Source organism: Salvelinus alpinus, chromosome 22, assembly GCF_045679555.1.
Source record: "Salvelinus alpinus chromosome 22, SLU_Salpinus.1, whole genome shotgun sequence".
Lineage (NCBI taxonomy): Eukaryota > Metazoa > Chordata > Actinopteri > Salmoniformes > Salmonidae > Salvelinus > Salvelinus alpinus.
The window spans coordinates 32,465,817-32,491,745 of record NC_092107.1 but is presented as its reverse complement, the minus strand read 5'-3'; the positions used below and the strand labels follow the sequence as shown (position 1 = coordinate 32,491,745).

Sequence of the window (25,929 nt, the reverse complement as noted above, 5' to 3'; positions counted from 1 at the left end):
AATGTGCCCACTGCATTCCTCTGAGCTAGTTGTGCCAAGAACCAAGAGAACCATAACAACATACTCAAGTCCTTGGTTCACCTGACTTAGAATTCCTCACAATCAAATGCCGACCGCATTATCTACCAAGAAAATTCTCTTCGATCATAATCACAGTCGTGTATATTCCCCCCCAAGCAGACATATCGACGGCCCTGAAAGAACTTCATTGGACTCTATGTAAACTGGAAACCACATATCCTGCTGCTGCATTTATTGTAGCTGGGAATTTTAACAAGGCTAATCTGAAAACAAGGCTCCCTAAATTCTATCAGCATATCGATTGCGCGACCCAGGCTGGCAAAACCCTAGATCATTGTTATTCTAACTTCCGCGACGCATATAAGGCCCTCTCCCGCCCTCCTTTCGGAAAAGCTGACCACGACTCCATTTTGATGCTCCCAGCCCATAGACAGAAACTAAAACAGGAAGCACCCGCGCTCAGGTCTGTTCACCGCTGGTCCGACCAATCGTATTCCACTCTTCAAGATTACTTCGATCACGTGGACTGGGATATGTTCCGCATAGCGTCGAACAACAACATTGATGAATACGCTGATTCGGTGAGCGAGTTTATTAGCAAGTGCATCGGTGATGTTGTACCCACAGCGTCTATTAAAACATTCCCCAACCAGAAACCGTGGATTGATGGCAGCATTCGTGCAGAACTGAAAGCGTGAACCACTGCTTTTAATCGGGGCAAGGTGACCGGAAACATGACCGAATACAAACAGTGTAGCTATTCCCTCCGCAAGGCAATCAAACAAGCTAAGCGTCAGTATAGAGACAAAGTAGAGTCGCAATTCAACAGCTCAGACACGAGAGGTATGTGGCAGGGTCTACAGTCAATCACGGACTACAAAAAGAAAACCAGCCCCGTCGCGGACCACGATGTCTTGCTCCCAGACAGACTAAGGACAATACAGTGCCACTGACACGGCCCACTACCATAACCTGCGGGCTCTCCTTCACTGCAGCCAACGTGAGTAAAAGCAGGCCTGCAGGCCCAGACGGCATCCCCAGCCGCGTCCTCAGAGCATGCGCAGACCAGCTGGCTGGTGTGTTTACGGACACATTCAATTAATCCTTATCCCAGTCTGCTGTTCCCACATGCTTCAAGAGGGCCACCATTGTTCCTGTTCCCAAGAAAGATGAGGTAACTGAGGTAAATGACTACCGCCCCGTAGCACTCACTTCCGTCAACATGAAGTGCTTTGAGAGACTAGTCAAGAACCATATCACCTCCACCCTGACACCCTAGACCCCCTCCAATTTGCTTACCGCCCCAATAGGTCCACAGACGGCGCAATCGCAATCACACTGCACACTGCTCTAAAACATCTGGACAAGAGGAATACCTATGTAAGAATGCTGTTCATCAACTAGAGCTCAGCATTTAACACCATAGTACCCTTCAAACTCGTCATTAAGCTCGAGACCCAGGGTCTCGACCCAGCCCTGTGCAACTGGGTCCTGGACTTCCTGACGGGCCGCCCCCAGGTGCTGAGGGTAGGTAACAACATCTCCACCCCGCTGATCCTCAAAACTGGGGCCCCACAAGGGTGCGTTCTCAGCCCTCTCCTGTACTCCCTGTTCACCCACAACTGCGTGGCCATGCACGCCTCCAACTCAATCATCAAGTTTGCAGACGACACTACAGTGGTAGGCTTGATTACCAACAACGACGAGACGGCCTACAGGGAGGAGGTGAGGGCCCTCGGAGTGTGGTGTCAGGAAAATAACCTCACACTCAATGTCAACAAAACAAAGGAGATGATCGTGGACTTCAAGAAACAGCAGAGGGAGCAGCCACCTATCCACATCAACAAGACAGTAGTGGAGAGGGTGGAAAGTTTTAAGTTCCTCGGTGTACACATCACGGACAAACTGAATTGGTCCACCCACACAGACAGTGTGGTGAAGAAGGCGCAGCAGCGCCTCTTCAACCTCAGGAGGCTGAAGAAATTCAGCTTGTCACCAAAACACTCACAAACATTTACAGATGCACAATCGAGAGCATCCTGTATCACCGCCTGGTACGGCAACTGCTCTGCCCATAACCATAAGGCTCTCCAGAGGGTAGTGAGGTCTGCACAACGCATCACCGGGGGCAAACTACCTGCCCTCCAGGACACCTACACCACCCAATGTCACAGGAAGGCCAAAAAGATCATCAAGGACAACAACCACCCAAGCCACTGCCACTCATCTCATATGTATATACTGTACTCTATACCATCTACTGCATCTTGCCTATGCCGTTCGGCCATCACTCATTCAATATTTTTATGTACATATTCTTATTCATTCCTTTACACTTGTGTGTATAAGGTAGTTATTGTGAAATTGTTAGATTAGATTACTTGTTAGATATTACTGCATGGTCGGAACTAGAAGCACAAGCATTTCGCTACACTAGCATTAACATCTGCTAACCATGTGTATGTGACAAATAACATTTTATTTTATTTTATTTGAACCCAGAGAACTTAGAAGGATCCGGAGCATTGGTGCAAAACAGCAACTAGCTCTTCCCTCTAGATCTTCCACCAGTCCAGAGGGGGGGTTACGGTGGTTGAGCTGCCCAGAGAAGGTGAAGCTGTGTTGGGTTGATGTGCTCCAATACTCCTACCTCATTGCTGGCTCTGTACCAGGACACATCAAACAGCAGGTTGTGGCAACAGCCCGGGTAGTGAGCTCAACAAAGGACAGCTTCTCTGTCTGGGGTGTAGCATAGTCTCTGGGTGGTAATACACATTTGCAACAGTAAATGCACACATGTACAAACATTGCATGAGAGTGTGTGTGTGTGTGGTTTGGTTTTACTATCCTTGTGGGGACCAGAAGTCCTCACAAGGATAGTAAAACAAGGAACATTTTGACAAGTTGGGACTTTTCGCTATTTATGTGTGTGTGTGTGGTGTGGTGTGTGTGTGGTGTGTGTGCGTGTGTGGTGCGTGTATGTGTGTGTGCGTGGTGTGTGTGTGGTGCGTGCATGGTGTGTGTGTGTGTGTGTGTGGTGCGTGCGTGCGTGCGTGTGTATGTATATGTGTTTGTGTGTGTGTGTCTGCGTATGTTACAGCTACATCAGAGACATCTGGAACAAGACTCACCTCGTTTAAAAAACACATCTGCCTTCCCGCTTCAATGATTTTCAGACAGACAGCAGTAGTTCTACCTCTCTACCTCCCTCCCTCCCTGACTATCACTCCCACTCCTCCGATCTTCTCTCTCACACATCCATCTGCTCACATACTAACATGGTCATTCAGTACAGAAGCCAGCTCAGTGTATCATATCTCAGGTCCGACACTGGAGATAGCTGCCAGCTCCAACTAGGCTGGGCACAAACTGATGGAGAGAGGGAAGGATGAATGGAGAGAGGTATGGATGGATGCAGGGGGCGCAGTGAGGTGCAACGAGGCACAGCCAGGGACAGAACGGCCTGAACGTGGGCAGTGAGGCGTGAATTTGTTAATCTGGTAATCCTGGTCAGCAAACACAGATTAGAGAGAGAGCTGTCTGATATCAATCCTTAGCAGTCCAACCCTACAGACACCATGGCTGTGTGTACCAACCGGCAGCTAGATAAACTATACTGCATTCACCAGAAACTAGAGGCACGTCACACAGTGAATGGGTCTGATGCACTGCAGTACCAAGGTGGTGAAAAAGAGTGTTTGAGAAACAGAGAGTGTGTGTATGCCGGGTGGTACTGGAGTGATACTGTGTGTAAATTTTGATCATGTTACAGACTAACTGCACAGCGAGAACTGCACTGCGAAACGTCTGAAGTCTCTGTGGATGGACACACACACACTCGTTAGAGCAGAAAGTATCAGGGAGACATTGGTTCACATTGATATGAGTGATATTTGGAGTGAGGCTGTCTGATTGTTGTGAGACTGAGGGAATAGCACAGGGCTAGCAGGCTATTAAGAGAACAGAGTGGAGCAGAGCAGGGCTAGCAGGCTATTAAGAGAACAGAGTGGAGCAGAGCAGGACTAGCAGGCTATTAAGAGAACAAAGTGGAGCAGAGCAGGGCTAGCAGGCTATTAAGAGAACAGAGTGGAGCAGAGCAGGGCTAGCAGGCTATTAAGAGAACAGGGTGGAGCAGAGCAGGGCTAGCAGGCTATTAAGAGAACAGAATGGAGCAGAGCAGGGCTAGCAGGCTATTAAGAGAACAGAGTGGAGCAGAGCAGGGCTAGCAAGCTGTTAAGAGAACAGAGTGGAGCAGAGCAGGGCTAGCAGGCTATTAAGAGAACAGAGTGGAGCAGAGCAGGGCTAGCAGGCTATTAAGAGAACAGAGTGGAGCAGAGCAGGGCTAGCAGGCTGTTAAGAGAACATAGTGGAGCAGAGCAGGGCTAGCAGGCTGTTAAGAGAACAGAGTGGAGCAGAGCAGGGCTAGCAGGCTGTTAAGAGAACAGAGTGGAGCAGAGCAGGGCTAGCAGGCTGTTAAGAGAACAGAGTGGAGCAGAGCAGGGCTAGCAGGCTATTAAGAGAACAGAGTGGAGCAGAGCAGGGCTAGCAGGCTATTAAGAGAACAGAGTGGAGCAGAGCAGGGCTAGCAGGCCATTAAGAGAACAGAGTGGAGCAGAGCAGGGCTAGCAGGCTATTAAGAGAACAGAGTGGAGCAGAGCAGGGCTAGCAGGCCGTTAAGAGAACAGAGTGGAGCAGAGCAGGGCTAGCAGGCTATTAAGAGAACAGAGTGGAGCAGAGCAGGGCTAGCAGGCTGTTAAGAGAACAGAGTGGAGCAGAGCAGGGCTAGCAGGCTATTAAGAGAACAGAGTGGAGCAGAGCAGGGCTAGCAGGCTGTTAAGAGAACAGAGTGGAGCAGAGCAGGGCTAGCAGGCTATTAAGAGAACAGAGTGGAGCAGAGCAGGGCTAGCAGGCTGTTAAGAGAACAGAGTGGAGCAGAGCAGGGCTAGCAGGCTATTAAGAGAACGGAGTAGAGCAGAGCAGGGCTAGCAGGCTGTTAAGAGAACAGAACAGAGTAGGGCAGAGTAGAGCTGGACAAATGGGAGGAGGCAGCCAAGCCTGATATTGGAACAGCTTAAAATCTGATCCTGGTCCAGCAGTAAAACCACACACATGCAGGTAGATGGTGATTTTCCTCTGTCTGTTCGCTAGGTTCTATACTTTTCTAGGAGCAGAATATTAGAAAAGGAAAAAGAACATGATCAAAAGAACCAGATTAAACAATGATGCCATTTGTCTGCTTGAAATTAAAACTCAACGCCTCATTAAGACTAAGCACTGACAGATCCTAAGTGACACCGAATACGTCGACCAGAAAAAACAAACAGTTAATTGGTTTGAACGCACTACTACACGTAACATCATTGCTGTAAATGGCCACCTTAATGGCCACCAAGCTTTTCCTTGGGGATGTAGGTAGTGGTGGTGCACTAGGTGAAGGCTAGGATAGCTCCGGGGAAAGTTTCCCCAGATCTAGGGCCGACTATGGCCCAATTGAACCGCTCCCCTTCCGAAATTCACAAGATGCCGGGGCACCCCCGTGTTCTTTATAACCCTCACACATCCCAAGTCGAGTCTACCTCAGAAGACGGTATGAACCAATAATCAATACAAATTATGAAACATGTAAATATTAAAACACGTATTAGGCCACATTTTGCTGACAATCTTGCCTTAGTAAATGTGGTCCATTTTGTCAGTCCGTATCAAAGGTTTCATGCAGTAGTGTCGACCAAATGAGTGTCATTCGTTGCTGGTTAAATAGTTAACATAGTCATGAACAGTATTCCAGGAGGCTACTTTATGACTGCCTCGAGATAGCAAGGCTTGTTAGCGGCGCGCCTGGCAACAGTTTCTCACAGGCACACTCAGGTGTGACCGCACATACATATGTATTCCCTCTAAATGCCAAACAGGCTATTTGTCAAACCCTGCTGTGGGTGTGTGATAGATGTGAGGCCAGACGTTGGCTTTGTGTGTTTCTGTTTGCTTAAGCCGCTACCCTTTATAGCAGATTTGATTGATGAGTAAATATTAAACATGTCCTGTCAAGCCATTCCTGTACCACAAGGTTTGGTGATTAGGCCTGCCTGCTGCCATGCATGCTTACACTGACACACACAATAATACATCTGTTAGAAATCTACTCAAGTAATTTGCATAAGCACACATACAGCACACAGAACCCTACTAACAACCACACACAGATACAAACACATGTTCACCCATCATTCATGTTCTAGTGTAAACAAGTCACAGATTGACACATTGACACAAACAAATGGTCTTCTATTCGGAACCTTTGCAGATTGGGTCTCGGCACATACTAATAATGAACACTAGGTGGAGCTGTGGATGTACTTTAGAAATATAACTATTGTCTGAAGAACTGATGAGAAAGAGGGCTGAGAGAGAGAGAGATGTATATACACTGCTCAAAAAAATAAAGGGAACACTTAAACAACACAATGTAACTCCAAGTCAATCACACTTCTGTGAAATCAAACTGTCCACTTAGGAAGCAACACTGATTGACAATAAATTTCACATGCTGTTGTGCAAATGGAATAGACAAAAGGTGGAAATTATAGGCAATTAGCAAGACACCCCCAATAAAGGACTGGTTCTGCAGGTGGTGACCACAGACCACTTCTCAGTTCCTATGCTTCCTGGCTGATGTTTTGGTCACTTTTGAATGCTGGCGGTGCTTTCACTCTAGTGGTAGCATGAGACGGAGTCTACAACCCACACAAGTGGCTCAGGTAGTGCAGCTCATCCAGGATGGCACATCAATGCGAGCTGTGGCAAGAAGGTTTGCTGTGTCTGTCAGCGTAGTGTCCAGAGCATGGAGGCGCTACCAGGAGACAGGCCAGTACATCAGGAGACGCGGAGGAGGCCGTAGGAGGGCAACAACCCAGCAGCAGGACCGCTACCTCCGCCTTTGTGCAAGGAGGAGCACTGCCAGAGCCCTGCAAAATGACCTCCAGCAGGCCACTGGTATTGTAGATTGATGTGGATTTTTTTTTTAATCCATTTTAGAATAAGGCTTTAACGTAACAAAATGTGGAGAAAGGGAAGGGGTCTGAATACTTTCCAAATGCGCTGTTTGTCATTGAGCAAAGCTGAGAGTAAATTTATTAGGACAAGGCTCCCACCTGTTGTCTGATCTGCAAACTACAGCCCGATTGTACAGCAACTCATACCCAAGATCAATCTATATTCTGTTCTGCTGATCAGGTTAAATTGTTTTATCATACAAAAGTGGGAACAGACACAAAAGTAAGAACAATTTATAATTCATGACCCTTTTATTTGACCATTTCAATTTGAAATCTGTGCTTACCAAGTGGCAACATCACCGCTCACAACAATGAGAAAAATAAACGTACATACCAGACCACTTTAAAAGGCAAGTATTGTGATAAGGACTCACATCACAAAATCATCTCTACATACAAAATCTACATTTCCATTTTACGATCATTTCTTTACACCTCATTTATATATATTCACACTAAAGTGCAGTATGATTTAAAAGCACACTTGAATTTAAAGAGACTAATCATTTGGTCTTCTAAGAAATGTAACATTTTAATTTGATTCCCATTTCTGAGAATCGAGAGGTCCATTGCTCCGTCTTGGTAACTGAATCTTTTTCCACAGTGGCCTACTGAATGTCTTTCAGTTACTGAATTACCTTTAGTAACTGAATCTCTCCCAGTTACTGAATTACCTTTAGTAACTGAATGTCTTTCAGTTACTGAATTACCTTTAGTAACTGAATCTTTTTCCACAGTGGCCTACTGAATGTCTTTCAGTTACTGAATTACCTTTAGTAACTGAATGTCTTTCAGTTACTGAATTACCTTTAGTAACTGAATCTCTCCCAGTTACTGAATTACCTTTAGTAACTGAATGTCTTTCAGTTACTGAATTACCTTTAGTAACTGAATCTTTTTCCACAGTGGCCTACTGAATGTCTTTCAGTTACTGAATTACCTTTAGTAACTGAATGTCTTTCAGTTACTGAATTACCTTTAGTAACTGAATCTCTCCCAGTTACTGAATTACCTTTAGTAACTGAATGTCTTTCAGTTACTGAATTACCTTTAGTAACTGAATCTTTTTCCACAGTGGCCTACTGAATGTCTTTCAGTTACTGAATTACCTTTAGTAACTGAATGTCTTTCAGTTACTGAATTACCTTTAGTAACTGAATGTCTTTCAGTTACTGAATTACCTTTAGTAACTCAATCTCTCCCAGTTACTGAATTACCTTTAGTAACTGAATGTCTTTCAGTTACTGAATTACCTTTAGTAACTGAATCTCTCCCAGTTACTGAATTACCTTTAGTAACTGAATGTCTTTCAGTTACTGAATTACCTTTAGTAACTGAATCTCTCTCAGTTTCTAACCTTAAAGGATGAGGAAATTCTAGGAACTTTCTGCTATCTGCATGAGAATTAATGTACAAATCTATTATTACAGAATGTTACAAGCTCTGGCTATCTTTAGGTAGGTATGGAAACAGTTGAGCTCCTAAGTCAAACATTTTGTAATAGTATTTCTGTTATTACATCTTTCCCTTAAATGTCTACGAGAAGAGGCTGATGGGAGGAGCTATAGGAGAACGGGCTCCTTCTAATGACTGGAATTGAATCAATGCAACAGAGTCAAACACGTTGTTTCCATGTGTTTGGTACCATTCCATTGATTCCATTCCAGGCATTTAGCACTGACACACACATTTTCTACACCAGACATGCCACCAGGGGTCTTTTCACAGTCCCCAGGTCCAGAACAAATTAAGTAAACATACAGTATTATACAGAGCCATGAGTGTATGGAACTCCCTTCCATCTCGTATAGAGCAAGTGAACAGAAAACCTGGTTTCAAAAAACAAATAAAGCAACACCTCACGGCACAACGCCTCTCCCCCATGTGACCTACTTGTTGTGTGTATGTACTGATACAGTATGTGTAACTGATAGATGCACACACACACACTACATGTCAATGTTTTTAAATACATGTAAATTGTAAAATCTTTTGTCTGTAATGTATCTGTTGCCATTGACGTTGGCTAATGGGGATCCTAAAAAATTATCAGGAATCAAGGTAAGACCCAACAGGGGCAGGCAATAGACATGTCAAGGCAGGCAGGGGTCAGTAAACCAGAGGTGGGGCAACGGTACCGGACGGCAGGCAAGCTCAGGGTCAGGGTAGGCAGAGGTCAAACAATCCAGAGGTGGGGCAAAGGTACAGGTCAGCAGGCAGGCTCAGGTAGAGTGGTCAGGCAGGTGGGCTCAGAGTCAGGAAAGACAAGGGTCAAAACCAGGAGGGTGAGAACAAGAGAAACTGGGAAAAGCAGGAGCTGAGAACAAAAACACTGGTTGACTTCACAAACAAGACAAACTGGCAACAGACAATAAGAGAACACAGGTATAAATACACAGGGGATAATGGGCGACACCTGGAGGGGGGTGGAGACAATCACAAGGACAGGTGAAACAGATCAGGGTGTGACATAAATAAAATCTAAATTACAATGAGCCTGTCCTCCTATAGCTCCCCACACCAGCGTCCTATGATGTCTACATGTTTAACATACCATCATGTATTTTATTCACCTCCAAATTGAGCCACCTTCTCTCTGAGTAAAGTTTATATAAACTCAGAGAAATGAGACCTGAGATGTTTCCTGTCTAAATGAGAGACCAGATGTAGTAAAGTGGAGGTACTGTTTGTCTTTTGGTGTTAGCAGACAGACAGATACAGTACCAGTCAAAATTTTGGACAAACTTACTCATTCAAGGGTTTCTCTTTATTTGTACTATTTTCTACATTGTATAATAATAGTGAAGACTATCAAAACTATGAAATAACACATATGGAATCACGTAGTAACCTAAAAAGTGTTAAACAAAAATATATTTTAGATCTTCAAAGTCACCACCCTTTGCTTTGATGACTTCTTTGCACACTTTTGGCATTCTCTAAACCAGCTTCATGAGGAATGCTTTTCCAACAGTCTTGAAGGAGTTCCCACATATGCTGAGCACCTGATGGCTGCTTTTACTTCACTCTGCGGTCCAACGCATCCCAAACCATCTAAATTTTTTTGAGGTCAGGTGATTGTGGAAGCCAGGTCATCTGATTCAGCACTCCATCACTCTCCTTGGTCAAATAGCCCTTACAGAGCCTGGAGGTATGTTTTGGGTCATTGTCCTATTGAAAAACAAAGCGCAAACCAGATGAGATGGCGTATCGCTGCAGAATTCTGTGCTAGCCATGCTGGTTAAGTGTGCCTTGAATTCAAAATAAATCACTGACAGTTTGACAAGCAAAGCACCCACACACCATTGCACGTCCTCCTCCATGCTTCACGGTGGGACCCACACATGCAGAGATCATCCGTTCACCTACTCTGCGTCTCACAAAGACACGGTGGTTGGAACCAAAATGTTTAATTTGGACTCATCAGACCAGAAGACAGATTTCCACCAGTCTAATGTCCATTGCTCGTGTTTCATGGCCCATGCAAGTCTCTTCTTATTATTGGTGTCCTTTAGTTTTCTTTGCAGTAATTAGACCATGAATGCCTGATTCATGCAGTCTCCTCTGAACAGTTGATGTTGAGATATGTCTGTTACTTGAACTCTGTGAAGCATTTATTTGGGCTGCAATTTGAGGTGCAGTTAACTCTAATGACCTTATCCTTTGCAGCAGAGATAACTCTGAGTCTTCCTTTCCTGTGGCGGTCCTCATGAGAGCCAGTTTCATCATAGTGCTTGATGGTTTTTGCAACTGCACTTGAAGTGACTTTCAAATTTCTTCAAATTTTCCGTATTGACTGACCGTCATGTCTAAAAGTAATGATGGACTATAGTTTATCTTTGCTTATTTGAGCTGATCTTGCCATAATATGGACTTGGTCTTTTACCAAATAGGGATATCTTCTGTATACCACCCCTACCTTGCCACAACACAACTGATTGGCTCAAAAGCATTAATTAAGAAGGAAAGAAATTCCACAAATTAACTTTTAACAAGGCACACCTGTTAATTGAAATGCATTCCAGGTGATTACCTCATGAAGATGGTTGAGAGAATGCCAAGAGTGTGCAAAGCTGTCATCAAGGCAAAGGGTGGCTACTTTGAAGAATCTCAAATTGTTTAACACTTTTTTGATTACTACATGATTCCTTATGTGTTATTTCATAGTTTTGATGTCTTCACTATTACTCTACATTGTAGAAAATAGTAAAAATAAAGAAAAACTCTGGAATAAGGAGGTGTCTCCAAACTTTTGACTGGTACTGTACATAGGCCTACTGTACTACAGGCCTTACCCAACCCCAATCAGTTTAATCAATAGGACCAAGTATTGTTCCTTTTCAAACTATAGTACACCCCAAGGGTTCAAATTGTAAACCTCAGTGTGTGACAAGATCAAGGGGAGAGATTAGATGAGAGGGTTTATGAGATGCTACTTCCAATCAACCAGTCAAGGCTGGACAGTCACCCCAGTTGCACTCTCCCTCTCCTTCCTACTCTTCCTCTTCCTCCCCCAACTCCATCCCCTCCACCCACACAGGTCGAGTATCGTTGGGTAGAAACACTAGAGCTTATCCTAGTGCCACCAAAGTCAGCGAACTGGCCCTGTGCACTGCAGCCAGCCAGAGTAAGCATAATGTGCAGCGAAACGTCCTCACTGTACAGACAAAACAGAGCCATTGGCTGTTCAGCTTAAAAAGACCCCTGTGCTCAGCACCAATGAGATACTGTGGATTGTCCCATTAGTCCCATAGTCTATGTTGAAAGAGCCACACCTCAAGGCATGTTTCTGTCACTTCTATCTGCAGTGATTTTAGACAGAACAGTTGGGCGGGGGTCATTTTGGTTCTGGGCATTAGGGTTTCTGGGTCCACTCCTGGCTGTCCTACTGTGTCGGGCCTCCCTCACCCTCACCCTCACCGGCCCAGCCATGGCTGCTTTGTTTGGGCTGACCTTGGCTGGACCAGGCTGACGTTGTGAGGCGACCAGTTTGGCGGCCTGTCTCTGCTTAGTGGCAAGCTCAGGGAACTGCTTGGTGTAAAGTGTGTCTGTGTACTGCAGCTCTGGAGTGATCAGGTTCTGACAGCGTGTTTTGGTAGGCCCGTCTAGCCCAGGGTTCAAGTTGTAGCCCTGGATGATGGCCGCTCCATACTGGAAGGGCTTCAGCCCTGCATCCTGTACCTGCGACGGGTCCACTGCACCACCATCCTTCAAGCAGATTTTGGCTAGTTTGGCACGTTGCTCCTGCAGCCGAGTCACCTCCCGCCTCATCTCCACACGCCCCACCGTAGTGTCCACGCGTCGCCAGAAGGTGGCGTTAAAGTGCAGGTAGAGCCGCCAGTCAAGGGCGTTCCAGGCTCTGATCTTGTCAGCGGTGTGCGGGGAGAGCATGTTCCGTGCGCGCTCGCTCCGGCTGTTCAACTTGAAGGACACAATGTCGTCCAGAGACCAGCAGAGGGCGCGCTTGAGCAGGATCATGGATTCGTCAAAATACTCTGAGATGAGGATAAGGTGGAAGTCCTCCTCGATGGCGCCAATGGCTGTGGTGGCCCGCGTCTCTAGGTCTCCGGGCGTCTCTGTGGCGACGTTGTTGTCGAAGCCAAAGTCAAAGGTCAGGATGTTACGGGCGTAGTGGTTGTTGGGCAGGGACGTGTTGTAACTACGCCAACCGTTGTCGAGGAAGTCGTCCAGGCTGCGGGCCTTGTGGAAGGCGGGGATGCTCTTGTAGTAGATGAAGATGGACTCCATCATGGCGACAGGGTTCTTCAGGATGGAGAAGTAGAACGTGTCCTGGGGCATCACCTTCCTCACCTAAGACACAACAGGAAAAGACCAAAACAAGAACAAAATGTGTTAGTGATGCCTTAGTCACCATTTAACAATTATTGGCTCCAGCCATTATCACAAGCCTGCTCTCCAATTAAGTTGCCACCAACCTCCTGTGCTATGATGATAGAACTCACCTCTGGTGGTCTGAACCTCATGTGGTTGCACATGATGTGGAACTTTTTGACACTGCGGCTCCTAACTCCCTCCACAAAGTGTGAGGCGAAGAAGAAGGGATAGAACAGCTGGCTGTGCATGTTCAGCGGAAGGGCGAAGGTCAGATTGCGGCTGTCGCCATAGCGATACAAGATGTTCAGGATGGTGCTGCTGGCCGTTTTGTGCGTCTTTAGAAAGACGATGTGGTTCTTCGGCCGACAGGTGGAGGTGGCAATACCCGGTTTCACCTCGCTTATCACCCCGGCAACTACAGAGTTGGTGCCTAGAGGGGCAAGGCTGTTTCTACTCTTCAGCTGATTGGTTAAGGGGAGCTGGAGAGGTTTGTGAGACAGGGTAGATACCACTCTGATAGCTGGGTGGCCCAGCTGGAGAACCACAGACCCGGGAACCCCCAAATGCAACCCATCATCACCCAGTGTGACTTTGGGCAGGGCTGCCTTTACTGCTAAAACTTTACCCCTTGCCTCTTTCCTGGAGTCTTTGACCTTATTGAAAGTGTTTGAGAGCTTTAAATGTTGGTGATGCACCTGGAGTCTCCTCTCCACTCCTGGCTCATCTCTGCCATCTTGATGTTCTGCTACCTTCTGATTTTCTTTGGCCGGTTGTTTAGGCGCTCCTTCCTCCTGTGACCTCACTTCCTCTTCTACGACAGGGGCTTGCGAAGAGCGCAAGTTTTCCCAGTCCCTCTGCTCCGTTGGGAGCGTTCCCTGGATCTCGATGGTAAACCGCACATTCAGGAGCTTCTCGCTCATTATCTTATCGTTCCTGAAACCAAACAGAGTGTTAGACTACAGTTAGCCAATCACTGTCAGCCTGTTTCAAAACAAAACAATTATCCTGAACAGAGAAGTGGAATGTAAAAGCTTATTAGTTTCACCAAAGATAATCTATTATATTAACAAGATAGCCGAGTGACCAGTCTAACAATGGAAATACAGTACACGTCCTCAATGATTGAAGCCAGACGCGATCAGGTAGGACCATTGTCGTCAATGAGAGGGCAGATACGCATGTGAACCACAGTCGTTTTTCTCAAAGTTGCCGGAATGCCATGTGCATCCACTTATATCAGCACATTTGTAACAGAATATACATTGCGAAACTTCTATTCAATCAAATAAGCCTCAAAACATTCTCTCAAAGTCCTCCATACAAAAAAAATGCAAATCCTCTCGCTTTACCTCTTCCTCTCTGGTTTCACTGCCAGTAATATTAATCCAGGTAGTATGAATATCTGACCTGATGGCTACAGATGTAGGATCTTAATTTGAGCTAGTTTTCTACAGCAGGAAAACTATCCTGTAGCAACTGGACATGTGGATTATAATGAATGGATTTTTGTAGGGGTTGATACATTTTTCTGAAGGGAAAATCAAGTAAAAAATTTAGAAATGGAAATAACAAACTTCAGAAGCCTTTTTAAACCTAAAATATACTACAAGTTTTACATTTCCTGCAACAGGGTGATCAAATAGAGATCCTACATCTGTACGTACAGTAGCACCAGACTCACCTGGACTGCCAGACGACTCCTAGGATCTGGATGGCCACACAGAGCACAGTGAGGGCCATGAGGACCATCCATAGATAGCGTAGGGGGCTGCACAGCAGTACCTTCAGCCACCTGCAGGGGGGGTCAACCACAGGAACCACATTAGAGTCTGCAGCATCAGACACAGAAATACTACAGAACACAGGACTGATTCTATGGCTATAAACTCATTTAGAGAATCTCAGGGATATTATGTGTCTTTAACTCAATTTTAATCTCATTCTAAAGCTGTAACTTCATTTTAAAATCAAATTTTAAAACCATAACCATGAAACGTTTGTATTAAAATGAGTACTGATCCATGCGAGACTACAGAAATTATGTCTGTACTGTTGGATGTTTTTTCTTGAGGCTTAGAGGCCATGAATAGGGTGACTGCAGTGCATGTGTTTGTGCACATGTTGTGTGTGAGAGGGAAGCGAGAATCTCAATGATTTACAAGACAATCCAACAGCAGAGTGGAACAGTGATTCACACAAGCTCTTGCAATGTTTTCACATATCAGAAGGCTACTCAATGTACTAAACATCCTCTGTGTGTGTATTTGCATGATTTCCAGAGTGAATCTGATCTGTTTATTAAAACATACAGTACAAGCAATTTCAGTGTGTGTGTGTGTGTGTGTGTGTGTGTGTGTGTGTGTGTGTGTGTGTGTGTGTGTGTGTGTGTGTGTGTGTGTGTGTGTGTGTGTGTGTGTGTGTGTGTGTGTGTGTGTGTGTGTGTGTGTGTACTCCATAGAGGAAACGTCACTAAGCCTGTTGAATTGGAACGCCTGTGGCGTAGTGGTGCGTTCATTGTCCTTTCCCATCTGTTTGTGGGCTTCATGTTCTAATCAGAGAAATGAGCTGCCCTGTTTGATTCGGCCCATTGAACTAGCGTTGGCTAGATTAGAAGAAGAAAAACAACAGTCCTAAATACACCCTCTGGACCTGTACGCCATACTGTGTGTGTGTGTGTGTGTGTGTGTGTGTGTGTGTGTGTGTGTGTGTGTGTGTGTGTGTGTGTGTGTGTGTGTGTGTGTGTGTGTGTGTGTGTGTGTGTGTGTGTGTGTGTGTGTGTGTGTGTGTGTGTGTGTGTGTGTGTGTGTGTGTGTGTGTGTGTGTGTGTGTGTGTGTGTGTGTGTGTGTGTGTGTGTGTTTCTGCGTGTGTTACAACTACATCAGAGACATCTGGAACAACAGACTCACCTTGTCTTAAAAACACATCTGCCTTCGCGCCTGAATGATTGCCAGACAGATAGCAGCAGTTCTACCTCCCTCACTATCTCCCCCTCCCTCTCTCTCCCTCCCTCTCTCTCCCCCTCCCTCTCTCTCCCTCCCTCTATCTCCCCCTCCCTCTCTCTCCCTCCCTCTCTCTCTCCCTCCCTCTCTCCCTCCTTTCCTCTTCTCCTATATCTCCGGCTCCTCCTATCTTCTCTCTCACACATCCACCTGCTACTGAGTGTGTGTGTGTGCGCGCGTGCACGCATGTTGTATGTGTGGTACAGCTGTATGTGTGTGATGTGTCTCTCTCTGTGTGTGTGTGTGTGTGTGTGTGTGTGTGTGTGTGTGTGTGTGTGTGTGTGTGTGTGTGTGTGTGTGTGTGTGTGTGTGTGTGTGTGTGTGTGTGTGTGTGTGTGTGTGTGTGTGTGTGTGTGTGTGTGTGTGTGTGTGTGTGTGTGTGTGTGTGTGTGTGTGTGTCTGCTTGTGCATGTGAGCATGAGTATGTGCATGTGTGTGTGTCCCTGAGCACAGTCCATAAGTGCATGCTGCCGCTACACTGTCCCTCAGTCGCCCCCAGCTGTTTGTCAGTGTAGTACATTAGTCTGGCCACCGCGGGGTTAAAGCATGACGCACACAGCACCAGAGGCAGCCAGCCATCACTGATGGGGCATCATCAAGACATGGGATGATGATGTCACTGTGAAGCTAGCTGATTGACTCAAACAGGCATGCCACCACCATTACTAGACAAGACAACATATGACCCATTATCCTCTAGTTCAGTTCCCCCCCTGGAAGCAGTTATTGGGCAAACTCTGATTGCCCCGTGTCACAAATGGAGGAAAGGCAAGCGAGACAAACATGAAAATACCAGGGAAAGTAGTTGCTAGGCATATCGTATAACATTTGCCCTTAGTATACTGCTACATACCATCCTCCCTGGTTGTAGTGGTTTTACATTGAGCTCTGTTGCACATTGTGTCACTGACTAAATATGTCCATGCTAATCCAGTGGTTGTGCTACAAACATGGTTTGCGTTTGTCTGGGAATCTGGTTGGCGTTTGATCTGTTTTGTGAGTGTACATTCCGCTATGCATGGATAATTCCCCTACGACACAAACAGAATAGGGATGACGTTAACATTAATGAATAATGGAGTGAAACACTATGAAAGTGCTGGTTGTTTTAACTTTTACACATTTTGTTGTGTTACAAACTGATTTTGAAATGGATTATATTTAGATTTTTTGTCACTGGCCTACACACAACACCCCATAATTAGTATTTTATTTATTTAACCAGGCAAGTCAGTTAAGAACAAATTCTTATTTACAATGACGGCCTACCCCGGACGATGCTGGGCCAATTGTGCTCCGCCCTATGGTACTCCCAATCACGGCCGGTTGTGATACAGCCCAGGATCGAACCAGGGTATGTAGTGACGCCTCTAGCACTGCAGTGCCTTAGACCGCTGCGCCACTCGGGAGCCCCTACAATGTCAAAGTGGAATTAGGTTTTTTGACATTTTTACAAATGAATTACAAATATAAAGCTAAAATGTCTTGAGTCAATAAGTATTCAACAATTTTACTATGTGTTAGGAATTTTATGAATAATGACTAAACAATTTCTACATTTAGATAAAACTATAACTAATTTAAACTCTACCCTGTATTATTATATCTGATTAATAATGTTAATTCATAAGGAAGGGATTATGTAGCATGAACAAGGAGTAATTAAAACATAATAAACACCCTTCCAACTTAGTTAGAGAGGTATGTGCTGTGGGTTATAAAGTAAACAAAAAGGATCGTTAAACTATGGTTGAACCGACCCAACTTAGCCCTGAGATGTTTAGATAAGGCAGTGAGTAACTTCTTAGGTCTTCCATTATCTTTATCTTGAGTTGTCTGCTAAAGTGGTAATAAATGTAGTGAGCCTTCAGGAGAATAAATGATATTGTGTGTCATGTGTGTGCGCTGGTGAGTTGGAATGAACTTTCGAACGTGTTTTATCTTGGTCAAGAGGAGGAGCTTTATTCTGTAATCAATGACGTCATATTTTGTATATAAACTGTGGTTAAATGGGAGCGTGCTCCGAGAATAAATACTATTATCTATTTTTAATAAGACTGTTCCCTGTCTATTTTATGTTAATAAGGATCTTACAAATTCTTAGAAACAGACAGAGTGATTTTAATTAATGAGCACATAAATTAATTATGAAATTCCTCTAACACTATGGCAAGCCTAAATAAGTTCAGGAGTAAAAATGTGCTTAAGAAGTCACATAATAAGTGGCATGGACATGATTTTTGAACAAATACCTCATCTCTGTACCACATACATACAATTATCTGTAAGGTCTCTAAATCGAGCAGTGAAATTCAAACAGAGATTCAACCACAAAGACCAGGGTGGTTTTCCAATGCCTCGCAAAGAAGAGCACCTATTGGTAGATGGGAAAAAATAAAAAAGCAGGCATTGAATATCCCTTTGAGCATGGTGAAGTTATTCATTACACTTTGGATGCTGTATGAATACACCCAGTCACTACAAAGATACAGGTCTCCTTCCTAACTCAGTTTCCGGAGAGGAAGGAAACTCTTCAGGGATTTCACTATGAGGCCAATGGTGGCTTTAAAACAGTTACAAAGTTTAATGGCTGTGACAGGAGAAAACTGAGGATGGATCAACAACACTGTAGTTACTCCACAGTACTAACCTAGTTGACAGAGTGAAAAGAAGGAAGCCTGTGCCGAATAAAACATATTCCAAAACATGCATCCAGTTTGCAACAAGGCACTAAAGTAATTTTGCAAGAAATGTGGCAAAGCAACTCACTTTTTTGTCCTGAAAAATCCTTGAGGAAAACCTGGTTCAGTCTGCTTTCTACCAGATACTGGGAACTGAATTACCTTTTCATCAGGACAATAACCTAAAACAGAAGGCCAAATCGACACTGGAGCTGCTTACCAAGAAGACAGTGAATGTTCCTGAGTGACCGAGTTACAGTTTTGACTTAAACCTACTTGAAAATCTACGGCAAGACCAGAAAATGGTTGCCTAGCAATGATCAACAACCAATCTGACAGAGCTTGAATAACTTTTGAAAGAATAATTGGCAAACGTTGCACAATCCAGATGTGGAAAACTCTTAGAGATTTACCCAGAAAGACTCACAGCTGTAATTGCTCCCAAAGCTTCTTCTACAAAGTATTGACTTTGGGATGTGAATACTTAATTAAGTAAATTATATATTTTTGTATGTAATTTCCAATACATTTGCCAATAAATCTAAAAAGATTTTTTCAATTTGTCGTTATGGGTTATTGTGTGTAGATGGGTGATAATCTTTTTTTTTAATATATTTTGAATTCAGGCTGTAACACAACAAAATGTGTAATAAGTCCAGGGGTATGAATACTTTCTGAAGGCACTGGATAGGTAAAGGTATATTAATCCACAAATATAATTTTATATCTATCTTATAAGACCCCATTTTCATGAAGTTGATGATATAAGCTTGAAGCCCATTTAAAAATAGTACGGAACTTGAACCAGGAAGTAGATGGGACTTTCATATGGTATAGGACATAGGAAAGGATATTACAGTAGATTGTTGGAATTCTCCCAGGAGAGAGAGAGTGTGCAATTGAGGTCTGTCCAAAGTCATGGTAATTACAGGGGAGGAAGCTGCTGTACTTAAGTCGGAGAAAACATTCTGGTGACCTTTTACCCCAAAGACATTCCTGTCTCTGCCTTCAGCTGAAATAAGATATCAGGTTAGGATATGTCCTAATGAATTTTCCATTTTACCAGACACTAGTAACAGTAATGACAACCACTCTCTCCACATCTCCCTCCATCCATCCATCTCTCTCTCTCTCTCTCTCTCTCTCTCTCTCTCTCTCTCTCTCTCTCTCTCTCTCTCTCTCTCTCTCTCTCTCTCTCTCTCTCTCTCTCTCTCTCTCTCTCTCTCTCTCTCTCGCTCCCTCCATCCATCTCTCTCTCTCGCTCTCTCCATCTCTCTCTCTCTCTCTCTCTCTCTCTCTCTCTCTCTCTCTCTCTCTCTCTCTCTCTCTCTCTCTCTCTCTCTCTCTCTCTCTCTCTCTCTCTCTCTCTCTCTCTCTCTCTCATCCATCTCTCTCTCGCTCTCTCCATCTCTCTCTCTCTCTCTCTCTCTCTCTCTCTCTCTCTCTCTCTCTCTCTCTCTCTCTCTCTCTCTCTCTCTCTCTCTCTCTCTCTCATCTCTCTCTCTCTGTCTTTCTCTCTTTGTCTCTTCTCCTCCTTTTATTAGGTTCAACTAGTAGTGACACATTCCCTTTGTTTACTGGCTCTTGAAGTTTGCCAAACTCTAGAGAGTATATGTGTGTTCTGGGCCAAGGCACTGATCAGAACACATTGTTTTGCCACAGAGTCCTGGAAAGCAATCGCTAGCTGTGGGCTAGGCTTGGATACAAATACTCTGCCTGACTCCACTCACAACCCCTAACACACACACACACACACACACACACACACACACACACACACACACACACACACACACACACACACACACACACACACACACACACACACACACACACACACACACACACACACACACACACACACACACACACACACACACACTCTCTCTCTCTCTCTCTCTGCACACAAACCACACTCCCATACAAACACACACACACATAGACGCACAGTCTACAGCCCTGTGGTCACATCCAGTTCCAATGCACTAAATAAAAACACACACTTTGAGTCTAACTGAAGGACCGTGGCACCCCCAAAGTCCCTTCCACAGAGAGGGAGAGAGAATAGTTTATTCAAAAGTTGTTATACAATAACTAAATTTGATGATATTTCTACATAAGTCACATACATGTAAGTCACTGAAGACCACCGATGTCCACGTCTCACTGAGGACCCCTACAGGGCAGCACAGTCGATACTAATCAAACTACATCACTACACATCAGCACAGACCAATATACACACAGCTTAGAGAAGGATAACTCATTCATGATAAGCAGACGTATGCAAACTCACTGCATGCAAACTAAGGTCTAGACTATAGTGTGATCAGCACTCTATCCAATTCCTCCACACGCACACACACACACACACACATACACACACACACACACACACACACACACACACACACACACACACACACACACACACACACACACACACACACACACACACACACACACACACACACACACACACACACACATACACACACACACACACCCTATGACAATACTTCTATTGTGATATGAGTAGTAATAACAGTCATATTGCCAAGGTATTAAACTGAGCAGCAGGAGCCTACAGAGAGCTAGATAAAAACCAGGAGGCCATGGAAGCCCATGGACATGAGGAATGAATATAAGGGCTTCTACCAAATAGTCTCAAGTTTTCCCAGGCTATGAAGACATCAGGAAATGGCCTGACCTGTTGCACAGCTACACTCCTGCATGCTAGCCGACACACATACACAGTACACACACATGCACGTGTGTGGGCACGTAAAGAAGGCCAGTTTTATTGCTTCTTTAATCAGGACAAAGGTTTTTAGTTGTGCTAACATAATTGCAAAAGGGTTTTATAATGATCAATTAGCCTTTTAAAATTATAAACTTGGATTAGCTAACACAACGTGCCATTGGAACACGGACGTGATGGTTTCTGATAATGGGCCTCTGTACGCCTATGTAGATATTCCATAAAAACAATCTGCCATTTCCAGCTACAATAGTAATTTACAACATTAACAATGTCTACACTGTATTTCTGATCAATTTTATGTTATTTTAATGGGCCAAAAATATGCTTTTCTTTCAAAAACAAGGACATTTCTAAGTGAACCCAAACTTTGATCAGTAGTGTACATTCCCACAGGCATTTACAGTATATTAGATTCTCCCATATATTACTTAAGGCACTACACGTACACTCAGACATGATCATGCATGTACAGAAGCATACATTCACACAAGCACATAGCCTAGATACATTATGACATGCACTGACCATTTGCCGGCACTCTCCCTCCCTCTAACTTTCTTGGGGTTGAACTTTTGGTCACTCTCCCTGCAAGTGATGAAATGGTCCTAAACGAAGTGAGGAGATCTGAGAACCCAGTCCTATATGAAGGATTGCAGGCTTGCATGCTTTCCCAAGTCACATTTACGTCTCTAATAACATTTCTCAACTCCTACCTGCCTGATCCAGACTTGACCAGTTAAAAGGGAGTCGTGGTAATCTCCTTGGATGTTGATTACTATCGTATCGTTACACACAGTGTCACGTTCTGACCTTAGTTCCTTTTTTATGTCTTTATTTTAGTTGGTCAGGGCGTGAGTTGGGGTGGGCATTCTATGTTGTTTTTCTATGTTTTGTTCTAGTCGTTATATTTCTATGTGTTTGGCCTAGTATGGTTCTCAATCAGAGGCAGGTGTCGATCGTTGTCTCTGATTGAGAATCATACTTAGGTAGCCTGTTTTCCCACTATGGGTTGTGGGTAGTTATTTTCTGTTTAGTGTTTTTGTTTGCACCTTACAGAACTGTTCGTTTGTCGGTTTGTTGTTTTTGTTCAGTATTCATTCGTTATTAAATTATTATGAATACGTACCACGCTGCACTTTGGTCCTCTTCTCCTTCCACCAACGACAATCGTTACACACAGCCCTAAAGAAGGACTTCAAGGTCTTTCCATAGGAGTAAAATATTTGTATTTGATTACATAGCAGTAGCTATTTGTGTGAATATTAATATAGCTATTATCTGTAACAGTAAAAGGAGAATGTATAGTGGTTGATTCTGTGTCCTTGTGTGCAGTAAGGTCCGGTAGCTGTATTTGGCTGTACTGATATCCTACAAGTTCTCCATCTTGTTCTTATCTGTAGGCTGAATTTCAGGATTGTTTTTCATCCATATTCTTCAACACTATGAGGGGTTTGACTATTGGAAATTGAACTTTGGGTCACTTTATTACACATCAGATACTGCCTATCATTTAGATTTGTACCTGTTTTTTTATTTTATTTAACTAGGCAAGTCAGTTAATAACAAATTCTTATTTACAATGACAGACTGAGCTGACAAGGTAAAAATATGTATTCTACCCCTGAACAAAGCAGTTAACCCACTGTTTCTAGCCTGTCATTGTAAATAGGAATTTGTTATTCGATCTAGCAACCTTTCGGTTACTGGCCCAACGCTCTAACCACTAGGCTACCTGTCACTCCCGTTAATGACCTTTTCAACATAAATTGTTTCGTATTGAAGTTGAGTGTTTTCAATGTGCTCGCAGTGCAGTTTAGGCTTTAAAATTATGTTTTAGGAACACAGGGATTCCCCTCCGTTTTACTGAGTTAGCTATTTATTATTTCAGTAAGGCCCTAACACGCCAATTTACACCTACGGCATCTAAATGGTAAAGTTAAATAATTTATGAGCTTTTTGGATCTATTCTGTATTATTTGTCGTTGTAACTTGTCAGCTTACTTCTATTAGAATGGAAATAAAATAATTCTCAACCCAAAAATATAAGATTCACAAAATCCATTAGAATAATCTTTCTTAACTGCCGATTTGCGTAAATGTGTCAGTGTCGTTGCATTATTTTCTCTCCAGTCTACAGTTTGTGGTCAGTGTGAATGGGAGCAATATAACTATTTAATTGAAGGAAAGAATTTGCGTCTGACGCTTATTTTCCCAAAGTATGAGCACGTTGGCATCGGCTGTAGCAACAAGGACTCTAAATCAAATCTAAACAAGCATCTCATCATATGGCACACCACTGTTAGATTTGGTTTGCTGCGTGCCTATGAATACCGGAATGTATCAGTAGATCGCTGTTTCGCCTATTATGGACAGGCATTCATTGTGGGCAATAGCATCACCGACCAATAGCTTTCCAATGAACTATCGCTAAAGGAACGTAAAACAAAACAAAAGCCCTGAAGAAGTCAGTATGAATTCACTTACGAGGCGCATGGTAAGGATGAGGTCAGGGAGAACAGCTCGCGCTCCTTGATCGATTTCCTTGCGGATGGTGGCATTTCGAGTGTCTGTACCAGGAGGGGGGTGCCCAGGAACCCCGGTCCTGCATGAAACTCCGACCAACCCAATTCACTATCCCAATAACCCGGTCCCCGAGCCACAGACTCCCTAGTCCCCTTTTAGAGTAGGGTTCCCCCCGCTCTCAACTCGGAAGTCCTCCCGCTGCCGACTCATTGGCTCGACGCGCAGACAAACCAAAGAGAGGGAGTCAGAAAGGGATGGAGAAAGGGGAGAGGGAGGAGGTTACTGCGAGGGGAGGAGGCAGGAGGATGAAATCGAGAACAAAGGCAGTGACTCTCTGTCACCAGCCAGGTAGTTGTCACACTGTTCTTCACAAGGATAAAGCAATTACTAGCCTTGAGGTTACACACAACCTTGCTCAGCCTTAAATGAGATTTGTAGTGTTTTTGGGGGGTAAAATGCCATTCATGTCGGATTATACTGTAAGTGTTAGTAGGTTAGTCTTTTGTGTGGAATATCTAGGAACATATTACCTTTATGAGGTGATGGTTTTTATTATTATAGCCCAGTAACACTTTACCGCAACAGGCTTATACCAAAGAACTGCTTGACTGAATACATCCTTTTTGGAAGAAATCTGGTAACATAATAGCTGCAATATCCATAATGATTTTTCCAGCTGAGACTCTGTATTTGAAGTGGCACCAAATACAAAAAGGTTCAGAAATGTACTCCACTGTTCCAAAATGCTATCAACACTTTAAAAATCTTTAAAAATAGCTATTTTCACAGGTTGTAACAGAAAAAAGAGTGTGATAATTTTGCGCAGTCACAGACAGTGGCATACTGTATATTGATCACACATGTCAGGGAGCTGTTTAATATGGGACACCATACTGTACCAAGGGATAAAGACTAACATATATCACCAGACAAACTGCTGAAAAAACAAAATGCTGATTGGTATTACGTCTGGATTTTGACTAGGCCATTCCAAAATTTCAAATTTGATGCTTTTTTGTCATTTTCATGTAGACTTGACTGTGTGTTTTGTATCATTGTCTTGCTGCGCTTCAGCTCATGGTGAAATCCCTGAGCAGTTTCCTTCCTCTACGGCAACTGAGTTAGGAAAGACGGCGGTATCTTTTTTGTGACACCATCCAAAGAGTAATTCATAACTTCACCATGCTCAAAGGGATATTCAATGTCTGCTTAATTCCCCCCCCCCCCCTCCATCTACCAATAGGTGCCCTTCTTGCGAGGCACCTCCCTGGACTTTGTGGTTGAATATGTGTTTGAAATTCACTGCTCGACTGAAGGACCTTACAGATAATTGGATGTGTGGGGCACAGAGATGAAGTAGTCATTCAAAACTCATGTTAAACACTATTATTGTCACGGCATTCATCGGAAGAAGAAGAGGAATCGTCAGACCAAAATGCAGCGGGGTACGTGTTCATCTTTATTCACTTAACTGACTGAACACGGAATACAAAATAACAAAAATAATAGCCGAAACAGTTCTGCAAGGTGCAACCAACACTAAACAGAAAATAACCACCCACAACTAACAGTGGGAAAACAGGCTACCTAAGTATGGTTCTCAATCAGAGACAACGAAAGACAGCTGTCCCTGATTAAGAACCATACCCGGCCAAAACATAGAAATACAAAACCTAGACATACAAACATAGAATGCCCACCCACATCACACCCTGACCAAACAAAAAATAGAAACATACAAAGCAATCTACGGTCAGGGCGTGACAATTATTGCACACAGAGTGAGTCCATGCAATTTATTGTGACTTGTTAAGCAAAATTTTACTCCTGAACTTATTTAGGCTTGCCATAATAAAGGAGTTGAACACATATTAATTCAAAACATTTTAGCTTATCATTTTTAATACATGTTTAAACATTTAGAAAAACAGAATTCCACTTTGACATTATGGGGTATTGTGTGTAGGCCAGTGACAAAAAACCCCGCAATTTTATCAATTTTAAATTCAGGCTGTAACACATCAAAATTAGGAAAAAGTCAAGGAGTGTG

General features: G+C 43.8%; 1 protein-coding gene across 2 annotated transcripts; it reads right to left on the bottom strand.

The window, feature by feature from the left end:
* Positions 1-7,297: 7,297 nt before the first annotated feature.
* On the bottom strand, positions 7,298-24,083 carry LOC139549439 (galactose-3-O-sulfotransferase 2-like). 2 transcript variants are annotated; one of them, XR_011669879.1, is made up of 5 exons: positions 23,841-24,083; positions 14,593-14,703; positions 13,040-13,844; positions 8,402-12,887; positions 7,298-8,365 (listed from the first exon to the last, which is right to left on the bottom strand). XR_011669879.1 is itself a non-coding variant. In XM_071359935.1 (4 exons), the coding sequence occupies exons 1-4, from the start codon at positions 23,912-23,914 to the stop codon at positions 11,853-11,855; spliced, it is 2,025 nt and encodes a 674-aa protein (XP_071216036.1). In that variant the 5' UTR covers positions 23,915-24,083; the 3' UTR covers positions 7,298-11,852. The 2 variants fall into 2 exon arrangements, 1 of the variants encoding a protein (XP_071216036.1); XM_071359935.1 differs by having other exon boundaries at positions 7,298-12,887.
* Between the last annotated feature and the right edge of the window lie 1,846 nt (positions 24,084-25,929).